Source organism: Denticeps clupeoides, chromosome 4, assembly GCF_900700375.1.
Source record: "Denticeps clupeoides chromosome 4, fDenClu1.1, whole genome shotgun sequence".
Classification (NCBI taxonomy): Eukaryota; Metazoa; Chordata; class Actinopteri; order Clupeiformes; family Denticipitidae; genus Denticeps; species Denticeps clupeoides.
The window spans coordinates 28,030,066-28,042,475 of record NC_041710.1 but is presented as its reverse complement, the minus strand read 5'-3'; the positions used below and the strand labels follow the sequence as shown (position 1 = coordinate 28,042,475).

Below are 12,410 nucleotides of genomic sequence, written 5' to 3'. Positions count from 1 at the left end.
CAGCCATAAACTAACAAATGTCATAAAGGGAGTTCTGATTGGTATGATGACTCATCCAATGCAAAATCAGTCTGTATAAACATCTTGAGACAACCTGAGGGTTTATTAACCCCTATGGTGACTTATAAGTGAACTGCAGGTTATTTTAAAACAAAAGAAAAAATAAAATAAATAAAAGAAAATAAATATTGACGAGTGGGGTCTAACCTTGGGCCACCACAAGCTGGAGGGACCAGGCAAGCAGTACTGGACAGTCGGAGAACGTGAGATGCAGTGTGAGGTATTATAAAGGCTGTGAGGTAGGATGGTGCAATGCTGTATTTGGCTTTGTAGGCCAACATCAGTATTTTGAAACTGATGTAGGCAGCTACTGGGAGCCAGAGGAGGGAGTGTAGCAGTGGTGTGGTATGAGAAGATTCGGGAAGATTGTCACGTTCTAGGGGTCTAAGAAACGTGACAAGGGTGTAGAGAGGAGGAGGTCCACTGTTACACACACACGCACACAAACAAACAAAGCATACAAACAGTGCTTTTTTTTACAGGGTGCTAACAGGTACAATAATACAGCAGACTCAGGACAGCTAACCAACATCAAAAAAAGCCAAAAGGAAGGGATGGTCCTGCGTGGATAACCCAAACACGCACAAGTTAACAAAAAAAAGGCACATGACAGGCTAACAGCTAACAGGCTAACACAGGCGAACAACAAAGGGATTGATAACACAAACCAACAAGAAACGGTGGTGGTTGTATAATAGGAAGAAACTTAAGCAAACTATAGTCCAACAACATATGTTTTGGGGACTGGGGACTAATACCCTGAGAGACAGTAGGCCCACAAACAGACACACCGTTATACGACAGCCATCCTAGACTTAACCCGAATGGGAGCTTTACACAAAAGCACACTCAGTGCTTACACTGGTACTTAGTCACGTTCCATTCCGACCTGCTGCTCCAACTTTCTGAGCTCAAGCTCATGCTGACACTCCAGTTGGCAAAAGCTGAAGCTCCTGCACCATCTTGCAAGCCCCTGGTTACGGTATTCGCATTCTGGACAAACTCTCGCTGAATCAAGCCACTCACGCTTCTCCAATGAGCACTCACAGATTTTTACATCCGCATCAGAGTCACTCGCCAGATCGGCAGAAATGCTTGACGAGAGCACATCAGCAGGCAGGGCTGGGAAAAAAACATTCCTATTAACCAACACTCTCCACAACTGAAACAGTATTCTACCACCGAAGAACCTCACTACTGAGAGCGAGCGAACACCACATGGCAATTCAAACAGCGTCTCTTTCAAATACTGTGCCAAACGAATGCATGAGGGGGCACTAACGAATGTCAACAAAAATTATACAACAAAGCCACCATACACAAAATGAATCTTGTGCCAACATTAGACCCACACCTGTGTACACAAACAGATCAACTGCCCCACACAAAACGTATGGCAAAAAAACCAAAAAGCTGAATACTGACAACCACCCAACCCTACACAAACTCCTCTCCACCGAACGTTTGCCTGAGGCCACAAACACAGCAGCAAAATTGTACATCCGGTCCTAAACCTGCCTAACACAAGCTACATTAACCTACCCGCTCTTCGGAGGGTACCGATTGGAGGCAACTTTGAACGCCGAACATCACCCCGGTCAGACTCAAGCTGAGGCTGTTCGTGTGACAACGTACCCCCACCCGGAGTAGCTCCAAAAGAAAAAAAAAGGAAAAAATAACAAGTGGTGGTCTGCAGGGAGGTAGCTCCAAAAGAAAGAAAGAAAGGAAAAATAACAAGTGGTGCTCTGCAGGGAGGGCATTGCCACAGCAAAGACCCCAAGAGACACTCTAACTTACCGGATATACGATTCTGATCACAAACACCAAACCAGGGGCAAAAAAGATCCCGGACGAGCCCCCATTTGTCACGTTCCTAAGTCTAGGGGTCTAAGAAACGCGACAATGGTGTGAAGAGGATGAGGTCCATTGTTACACACACAAACAAACAAAGCATACAAACAGTGCTTTTATTTACAGGGGGCTAACAGGTACAATAATACAGCGGACTCAGGGCAGGTAACCAACATAAAAAAAGCCAAAAGGAAGGGATGGTCCAGCGGGGATAACTCAAACACGCACAAGTTAACAAAAAAGGCACATGACAGGCTAACAGGCTAATACAGGCAAACAACAAAGGGATCGATCACACAAACCAACAAGAAACACGAATGAGATCACCAACGGAGATCCTTGCAGATCACTGTGGACCCTGGGGACCTCCCGAAAGAGTTAGAGCCAAACAGACCCTGGGGAGCACCATCCGAAGTCTCTTTATATATGTGGAGGTGACCAATGGCAGATGGTAGGTGGAGCTGGAAGGCTTCAACTCCTCCCATGAAGTCAACCTAAAAGAGACAGGACACAAAAAACACAGCCAGACACACAGAACACGTGGGAGCATACGTCCAGGGACGTAACAAAGATGAAACATCAGTCGTACTTCTGCATTCTGTATAATGTTGTTGGATGGCACTCAGAGGTAAGAAGGGAGTAGAAGGGAGTAGTAGAATTTGGGTGGCCTATGCTGATAAGGGCAGATTTAAGAGAAGGAATCTACAGGAGCATGAAAGATTGATGTAAAGATTGATGTGAAGAAGAGAGGCTTTGAATAGTAAGGACGCATCATTGATTAATTGACTCTAAAGAAATTTTAATAGGTCATAACTATTTTCCGTCTGTAAAAAAAATAACAAATCAGTTATAACAACAACAAAAATACATATCAGTCTTTCCATTTCATGATAAACTTTTATGATTGTTGTGATCTAAAATGCCTGAATTTGTGGCTACTTTATTGAAAAGTTGCGCCAAAAGTTGTGGTGTTTTATTCTGGGGAAAATTGGTGTGAAACAGCTGAAATAAGTGTGACTCAGTCAGTGTGATGTGCTGGTCACTGCCTGTTGATCTCCTGCTCCCTTCTTCCTTAACTTGTGATCTCTCCCGATCCAGAGTTGGCAAGCCACCCTTTTCCACTCAAGGACCATGGTCTCAGATTTGGAGGTGCTGATCCTCATCCCAGCCGCTTCACACTCTGCTGCGAACCTACCCAGCAAGAGCTGAAAGGTAGAGACTAATGAAGCTAGGAGGACCACATCATCCGCAAAAAGCAGAGATGAGATTCTCCTGCCACCAAACTCGACACCCTCCACACCGGCTGCACCTAGAAATTCTGTCCAAATAGGTAATGTACCGAACCGGGGACCGAAGCCCTAGTGGAGTCCAACCCCCACCGGGAACAAGTCCAACACCTTCAGTAACACATAATATCATAGTTTGTGCACATTATAGTGTAACTGAAACTCTGCCATGCAAATTCGCACTTAAGTCACTCATCATTTACTTTAATACATTTTTTACTTTGAACTCCACGCGTTCGGCAAGAACACTGAAGCACTGCATTATGGGATCTGTAGTTTGTGTGTTATGAGTGCTTAATTTTGCCGGGTCATTATAATAAATCTAAATTAAATGATCACGAGTTTGACACCAACGTGTTTGTTACATTGTGCATTCATTGGCTGTAAAGGCATGTAAAATGACTTGCCATTAACAAGCTAAGTATGTCTGCACAGCCAGATGGAAACAGATCTACCTGGTCATGCTAATGAAATAACTTTAAGGGGTAAAATTATCAGACATTATGCGATTTTTAGAATTATTGATCATACAGAGGGTAAAATTATGGAACAATATGATAATAATTGTACAACTGGCAATGCTCGGCACGCAACAATAGTTTACCACCACTTTGTGCAGAACACTTGGGAATTGTTGTGTACAATCCTTTGGCAAACATTTTGGAGGCTAAATGAGCAGCATTCCTGCACACATGATTGCATGTTTGGTAACACAGAACTGAGTACAAACAATATAGGAAGTGACTCAAAATATAGGAAGTGCTGCGATTACAAATATTACAAAAAAAATTACAAAAAGTTGCGGTAATCAGACAAAAGTGCAAAACGCAAACAATTTGCATTGATTGGTTGAATTTGCCTTAATTGTTTGCAACATTGCGAATTCTTGGAGGGATTGACATATGCTGCATTGAAGTGTTCTTGTTATGTACATATGCAGCATTAACACTTCAGATTGGAATAAATAACTCAATAACTGCTGCATTAAAGAATTATGAAATAATAAAGAATTATGAAGTTTTCTGAATTTTATGTCACCTTCTTTAGAATATTCTTTCGAATTTTTTTCACAACATATTTATATGTTAATAGAAAAAAATAATTTAAATGAGTAATTCTTATTTAACTGAAAAGGAATCTACAGATTCTGATTAGGAAATTGACATGCCATCAGTTGCAAGCGACGACAAAAATTTAGGCCTTGGCACAAGCTTAGGTACAAGAGATAGTTTGACTGATGAGGAAAAGATAGATCAACTCAATGATGATTTGGAGGAGGAACATTCTGAATCATTAGATAACAGGAACCTTGAAGAAACAAGTAAGAATTTTGATAAATTTTGCAAAAAGATGACAAGGCTAATACATAAAAAAAAATATTTGTCTGATTAGCAAAATATTTTACTTGAAACGTTAAGAAAAATCGATGACGAATCTCAGATTAGCTCATACATATCCAGCAGCACAATGGGACTTAGCAGCGAGAGCTCTGTCCCACAGGCATAGTCAAACCCTTCAGATAGAAAGGAGGGTTCTAAAGCCACATAAACATATACAGCGTTACCACAAAAGGATCCTAAGGACCTAGAAAAAAATAATCAAGGGTAATCATGAAGAGATGAGCAGAGCTACTGTAAAGTGCACTTCTACAAGAAGCTATGTCTGTAACACACCACTTGTTTTTGTATGTATGTCATACATGTTTTCAGCGATGTATTTGTGAGGTGCTGCGAAGAGGAATGGGCAAAAATGTGCAAGGATCGGAGTTCCAAACCATGTGGCTTCATAATTAAAAAAAGACTTTAGAAACTAATTGCTGCCAAAAGTGCGTCGACGAAGCACTGAGCAAAGGCAGCGAATATATGTGATGTGGTTTCTCAATTTTTCTTTTTTTAATTTAATTTGAAAAAACCCTCCAGTCACCTGTTTACATGTTGTCCTTATTTGGGGGTTGTGTGAAGAATTTTGAGGAAAAAAACGCTTTTAATCCATTTTGGAATGAGCCGGTAAAATGGCAATAACTGTTGGGGCACGCTTGCAATGTTTTAGAGTGGCCCATGGTATGAAGCAACGGCACACATTCAACCACCACTGGCTGTGTAGAAACGCGATTCATTGTGGAACTGAGATATTTTCGTTCTACTTTTGTATCACATTCCAACTGAATGTACATGTGCCGGTAGAAATAGGAGAATACTGCTTTTACTTGAGTAAAATATAGTATAGTTTTCACCTAGCCCGTTTGGTGCACTGGGGGAAAACGAAGTAAAAGTTACTAAAGATTTATGTAAAAAGGACTAGTCATAAATCCAAAATAAGCACTAGTTGATTTTATTAGACTTTTAGGCGATAGTAATACTCATGCTAGTCTAGGGGTATGGAGGCAAGCAGGGTGGAGATGGCACGGAGTGAGCAGCCCCGAAAAAAAAAACTAAGGCCCCTTTGAGTATGTCTGTCCAAGTTGACAACCATCTTGGTGACGTTGAGCGTTAGGTTGTTGCTCCGGCACCAATCCACTTGCTGTTTTATCTCCTCTGTAGGCACACTCATCGTTGTTCTGACCACTTATAAAATGTGTTCAATGTCACCAACCATTCCCATTTTATTAAGGTTTATCCATATAAATGGCCCAACCTGGAGAGGAGTTTGTTTGTGGTTCTGATGGTCATAACACAAAACCAATCACAAATATTTTCTAAAAAGCGCATTATGGTCAAGGACCGATGAGGCTGCCACGACCTAGTGCGCCTCCATTTTGGTCCAGAGCATGGACAACCCACGTCAATGTCATGGCGCAGGACATTACAACAAGGCACATCTGAATCTCCCTCTATTATCCTGCATAGAATCTCCTCTGCATAACAATGTGCAGTCATTAAATACACCAATATGGTCCTCGCGTCCACTACAGTTGACATTCAGTAAATTACTTATTTCAAAACAGAAATAATGAATAACTGTTTTCAGATGTAAAAATATTGTCATTGCCATGTTAATAAACAAGAATATGTATAACTAGAAGCCAAAATTCCAGGGGAAATTTTGATGGGTCTGTCCGGGCATTGGTCACAGCTGCGGGCATGTTATTTGTAAAATGGGAATTCTTTACAGTGGTACTGCAGTATCACTTCAAAGAAGTTTTATTTTACAAATGCTACCAATGCTAAAATTAGCGATCAATACATTCCAATGGGAAATGACCCTGTTTCAGCGTTAATAGCTCGGCCAGGCCCAGTCCGATCGCTTATAAAAGTAATAGCACACCTCACGCAACAAAGTTCTAATTTTTGATATATAACACGCGGGTGTGCGTGCTTCGGTACGACCCGCATTAATTGCCGAAAAAAGGCTGAAATAAATAATAATAAATAAATATTTTTTTTTTCGCCCATTTACACTTTTTTGTTTTCCCAAATTTGTGCATGATCCGTAAGTCCGACAAAGGTAAACCATACGTCAAATCGTCGGCCTTGGCGAGATCTACGAGACGACATCAATATCTTCTTTGTATGTCAAACCGTCTGGACACAAACTCCAAAAAAGTCCAATTTTGGGCTAGAATAATAAACGCGTTCCGAAAACGCTTTTTGGCTAATTGCGCGCGGACCGTAAATCCGGCCGAGCCGAGCCATACGTCAAACCGTGCGTAACGACAAGCCGCACGATTTGATACGAGAGTCGTGTGTGTGCTGTGAAGCGTTTCATCGCAAATTCTTGGAAACCAGATTTTTTCACACTTTTAATGTTTTGGACGTGATTTGTGGCCCTCCTGTAATCCCCAAAGAAGCAACCAATACGTCATTGTGTGTGGAGAGCCTGACCTCTCCGTTTTTTTTGTGCGTCTCACGGCCTTAACGTGGCAGCCACAAATGCGAGACATGGCCTTTTTGGCCTTCTTCCCTATTTCCCATGTTTTCCTGACCACTGTTGGCGGTAGCAACACGTCCAATATGTCAGATCGTGTGTCTCGGCGAGGCCTTCGGCCTCGCCTCGACTCCCGTGTCTCTAGCTTTTACGGCTGGTCACAGGGAGCTGAAAACCTCTTCCTCTGCGCAACAGTAAACCGTACTTTTTACGCTTTGAAGCCGATTTGTGGGCGGGCCGTGCGACCTACCAAAACAAAAAATATATCATCGTGTGCGGAGTGGTCAGGCCTTCGGCCTGACCACTCCGTTGTTTCTGTGCGTTTCACGGTCTTATCGTGGCGGCCTTGGACGTAAGACGTGTCCTTTTATTGCCTTTTTCCCGGTTTTCCGGCTTTTCCCGGGTTTTCCAAACCCCCGTTGGTGCCACCGACTCGTCCCATACGTCGGATCGTAAGACTCAGCGAGGCCTTCGGCCTCGCCTCGATTTTCGGGTCGCTAGCTTCAACGGTTAGCCTCAGGGAGCCAAAAACGCGTTCCCGGCACGATGGTAAACGGTACTTTTTACACGTTTTAACCCGATTTGTGGCCGGGCCGTACGACCTACCAAAACAAAAAATATATCATCGTGTGTGGAGTGGTCAGGCCTTCGGCCTGACCACTCCGTTGTTTCTTTACGTTTGACGGTCTTCGCGTGGCGGTCTTTAACATTCTTTAATGTTCATTTTTGCCATTCTCAGCACAATAATAAATGGTCTGTCTTCCTGACAGACCCAATTATCATGGTATAAATAGCAATAAATAAAGAATATTTGACTTACCTCTCCTCTTTCCATAAAATATGGTTGCTGCTATGGTATCTTGATAGAGAAAAAAAGTAAAGTTCCCAACATGCAAACCCATCACATGACACATCACTGGAAAACCCATAGAATACTATAAGGCTTGATTGGGTAACTCCAAATCCTTAAGGAAGATACAGGTGAACAAAAATGTCCACTATCCAGGACGTAAATGAATGGGCTGGGTCTCAGGAGGATATATTTACATTTCCTTTTGTTCCTTTATGATTGCACTATGGGTGGCTCTGTGTGAAACAGTATTTCAATACTTTGTATACTGTTGTAGTGACAAGAAATTTGTCTTGAATCTTGAATGATAATAAAGTCTTCAATATACAACCTTCACACAACCCTCTCCCACCTCAACAAAAAAAAAGACTCTTCATGCCAGAATGCTGTTCATTGACTTCAGCATTCAATAGTGTCATGCCTCAGAAGCTGGTAATGAAGTTGGATCTGCTGGGAATAAGCTCTCCACTCTGCAGCTGGGTCGTGGACTTCCTAACAGAATAACACCTCCAAGGTCCTCAGACTGAGCACAGGTGCCCCACAGGTTCAGCCCACTGCTGTTCACTCTGCATATACACGACTGTGCTGCACAGTACAGATCGAATCACATCATCAAGTTTGCAGATGACAAAACAGTAGTCAGGCTCATCACCAACAACGATGAGTCTGCCGACAGAGAGGAGATAAAACGGCAGGTGGATTGGTGCCGGAGTAACAACCTGACTCTCATTGTCACCACGATGGTTGTCAACTTCAGGAAGAAACTGACTGTCCCCACCCCACTGCAGATCGATGCATCTGCTGTTGAGATCGTCAGCAGTGCGAACGAGAACTGCACTGTCGCTGAGCAGAAGGCCCTGCAGCGGATAGCAAAGGTAGCAGAGCGCATCATCGGGGTTCCACTTCCACCATCTCCCAGCTCTACCAGAAACACCTCATCCATCGAGCTCGGAACATAATGAAGGACTCACACCACCCCTCACATTCCCTGTTCCCCCTGTTCCGCAGCATCAGAACTGTAGCTGCCAAACACAGCAAGAGCTTCTTCCCACAGTCAGAGCTCTCAATGCACCGCCATCACCGGGAACACTGTTCAATTCAACAACAACTACAACACTTCCAGCCTTATGCACCTGATTCTACACATCTCTGCTCTTTTTTTGCACATTCCTACATATCTTGCACATGTGTGTCCTGTTTGAAGCTGTTGTCCAGTTATGTCCTGTTCGACCTATTCATTGTACAGAAAAGTTTTACTTTTCTGCTGTAGAGAAACCTGTACAGTATTTAAGCTTTAGTTTTAGTGTGTATATACTTTACTTTACTTTATTTAGCAGACGCTTTTATCCAAAGCGACTTACAAGAGGAAGACACCAGCAATTCTCGTTCGATTTCTATAGAATATTGAGTTTACAAAACTAAGAGCCCTGATAAGGCTCAACTTGTCAGCGAGGAGCATGCTCAGAGATTGTTAGGTGCTAGACAAAGAAAAATCATAATGTATTTATACATTTTTGTATTGTTTGTGCAATGTGTATTGTATGTGCTTGTGTAAGTGTTAGATTTGTCTGTAATACTTTTTGAACAAGAGGGTTTTCACCTGCTTCTTAAAAGTGGTGATAGTCTCAGCTAGTCGTGTGGAGGAGGGCAGGTTGTCCCACCAGCCAGGGACAACGGAGAACAGAGATGATTGGAATCGGAGACCCCGTGAAGAAGGGGTCTCTTTCATTTGCTGATCTGAGAGAGCGAGCAGGAGTGTAGCTAGGTAGTATTGTATTGATATAGGAGGGTGCAGTTCCATTTACAGCCCTGTAGGCAAGCACAGTCCAACAAGCTATATACATATGTATATTTCTTTTATGATTGCACTATGGGGGTGTCTGTGTGAAACATTATTTCAATACACGGTATACTGTGTATACTGTTGTACTGACAATAAACCAATCTCGAATCTAGAAGACAAGTCACTAAATACCTCGCTACTCCTCCACACCACCAGGTGGCGTCCATGTCAACGATGAAAATCGCGCTGCAAACGTGGCCGGAAGAGGAAGAAGAAGCCGCGCGTACAGCATCCTGTTCGTTAATGTCATTGTTTTCGCGCGAAGGTTACGGCGGTTCGTTTTAACCCAGGACACGTAATCTTCGCGCCATGAGTGGATACACGCCGGACGAGAGACTCCGTGTGGAGCAGCTGGGGAAGCTCCGAAGACAGTGGCTGAAGGACCAGGAGCTCAGCCCACGAGAACCCGTCGTCGCGCCCAAGCCGCTGGGCCGTGTGGCCAAGTTCTGGGCCGGCTTCTTGGAACCGAAGAGCCTGTGGAGGCTTTACGTGAGTTACAGCAGGCAAAACACTGCAGTCCCGTTAGCAGAATTATTAAAATCCCGGAGGAAATTGTTCATACTACAACTGCACACGGGGGAATGTACACACAGTGTATGTATAAGACATTCAACAAGAGCACAGAGAGACCGAGAGACAGACATACGTTTATGAGTAATGGCTAAGGCATTGCACATTATGTAAGAGTTAACAAGTTGAGTCAATGAGTGAGTTATTGCACAGTGCAACAGGACACAGTTGCACAAAAGAACACACATTCAAAAGAATGTTCCTTTTCAGTGAAATACAGAATGGTCCGAATAACTTCTGAAGAAGGCCCTTTTTCCGGGACAGTATTGACCTAGCGGTTTAGGAAGTGGCCCCATAAATAGAAGGTTGCCGGTTCGAATCCCAAACCGCCGAGGTGCCACAGAGCAAAGCACCGTCCCCACACGCTGCCTGTCATGGCTCCCCACTGCTCACCATAAAAGCAGAGGACACATTTCGTTGTGTCACCGTGTGCTTTCACAATGAGAATCACTTCACTTTAAACCAGTGCAAGCTCTACTAATGTGTATGATTGGCCTGTTGCACAGTGCCGTCATCAGCAGGGACGCCTGAGTATTAAAATTAAGATTTGCTTGCTTTTTGTGTGGATCAGCAGAACTACGCTTCCAAGCATAATCTACGTGAGTTGAATGTAGGGTAGTTCAATCTACAGTACGCTTAGTGCAAATGTTTAAAACAAACAAGAATTTGAAATGGTTGTGTTACTTTTTAGTCTAGAAAACAAAAACGATTTTGTTTACTCTAGAAATATTGAGTATTAAATGTTTGTATTGTAAGTAATGTGCTACTTCTTTTCTTAGACTTTTAAAGCATACAATGCAGGTGTCTTTGCCTTTACACGAGTGCTGATTCCTGCCTGGATTGTGCATTACTACGTTAAATACCATTCCTCAGTAAGTATGATGTAAATACTGGCTAAATTACTGACTTGCCATTTATAATTCATCTTAATGAATTCTATATCTTTTTCACTATCTTATTCTAGAATAGACCATATGGTATTGTTGAACTGAAGCCCAGACTTTTTCCGGTAAGTAAACCAACTTTTTACGTTAAGAATATGGTTTGGGGATTAGTGGTCATGAAAAAATTCTGGTTGATTGCGATGACGTGCTTTGGCACTTGATTTCAAGGCAGAAGCATAATTTTTGCTTTGTTTCACTGCCTTTAAAATTAGAAGGATCTGAAGTACAATTGTGTTCCTATATTTATCTTTTTAACATTTTATTTTTCTTTATTTTTTAATAAAAAATTGTAGGATTTTAAATTCTAGACTCTTATTTACATGTCTTAACACAGGAGTCCAAATATAATATTTGCATGTTTATGCAAATATTTTTATGTTGCATGTATGTTTTTTTTACACTTGTTTTAGGGGGACACCATCTTGGAAACGGGAGAGGTTGTTCCCAACCTTCCTGAGGGCCATGACCATGGTCATCACTAAAAGAATACAATGAGAAAAACACTGCAATATGAAGCATGTTATTTGTTGTACAAAAGAAATGTGTATATACATTAAATCTATTTAAAAATGCCCTCTGCTTCTATATGATGCATAATATTTTTTTTGTCATGTTTTTCAAGTTCATGTGTGTTTACAAGCCATGCAGCTGTACACAAGTACACAGAGAGTGGAGCAACGCAGTATGACTGTAAACGTAATAGTATGTAAACAATAATATCATTTTATAAGTTGTAAACAGTACAACATCAAAAAAGCAATAAACAGCATAAATGTAGGGGAATGAAGCTGAGTTTGATTTCTCAAAATCTAGATATTTTACCATGGTTTTGTGAGTTACAGGGTTAGAATACTAGAATAATACTAGAATAATAGAATAATACTAGAATACTAAAAAAAATACTAGAATACTAAAAAAAATGTGTCAAAACTTTTGCCAAGGGAATTGTGTCTCTTTATTTAGCATTTCTGCATTAGTAAGATGTGAGGTTATATTTAAAGAAACTCACAGCTTGTCGGTAAGTATCTTCACTTAACGGAGCTTGTAGAGCCACACATTACCATACATATTTAGTTATAAAGCACTTTAACACAACAAAGGAGCCGACCAAAGTGCTGTACATTAAAGTGAAAAAAGTAAGT

General features: G+C 41.8%; 1 protein-coding gene across 1 annotated transcript; it reads left to right on the top strand.

The window, feature by feature from the left end:
* Positions 1-9,945: 9,945 nt before the first annotated feature.
* On the top strand, positions 9,946-11,841 carry ndufb6 (NADH:ubiquinone oxidoreductase subunit B). Its single transcript, XM_028977732.1, has 4 exons — positions 9,946-10,243; positions 11,104-11,196; positions 11,289-11,333; positions 11,679-11,841. Exons 1-4 carry the CDS (start codon positions 10,064-10,066, stop codon positions 11,748-11,750), a joined length of 390 nt encoding a protein of 129 aa, XP_028833565.1. The 5' UTR covers positions 9,946-10,063; the 3' UTR covers positions 11,751-11,841.
* Positions 11,842-12,410: the final 569 nt, after the last annotated feature.

Bases quoted from the DNA above. Each gene is read 5' to 3' on its own strand.
- ndufb6 (XM_028977732.1), top strand. From the start codon at position 10,064: ATGAGTGGATACACGCCGGACGAGAGACTCCGTGTGGAGCAGCTGGGG. The intron at 10,244-11,103 runs GTGAGTTACAGC...TTCTTTTCTTAG, and splicing joins AGAGCCTGTGGAGGCTTTAC to ACTTTTAAAGCATACAATGC. The intron at 11,197-11,288 runs GTAAGTATGATG...ATCTTATTCTAG, and splicing joins ACGTTAAATACCATTCCTCA to AATAGACCATATGGTATTGT.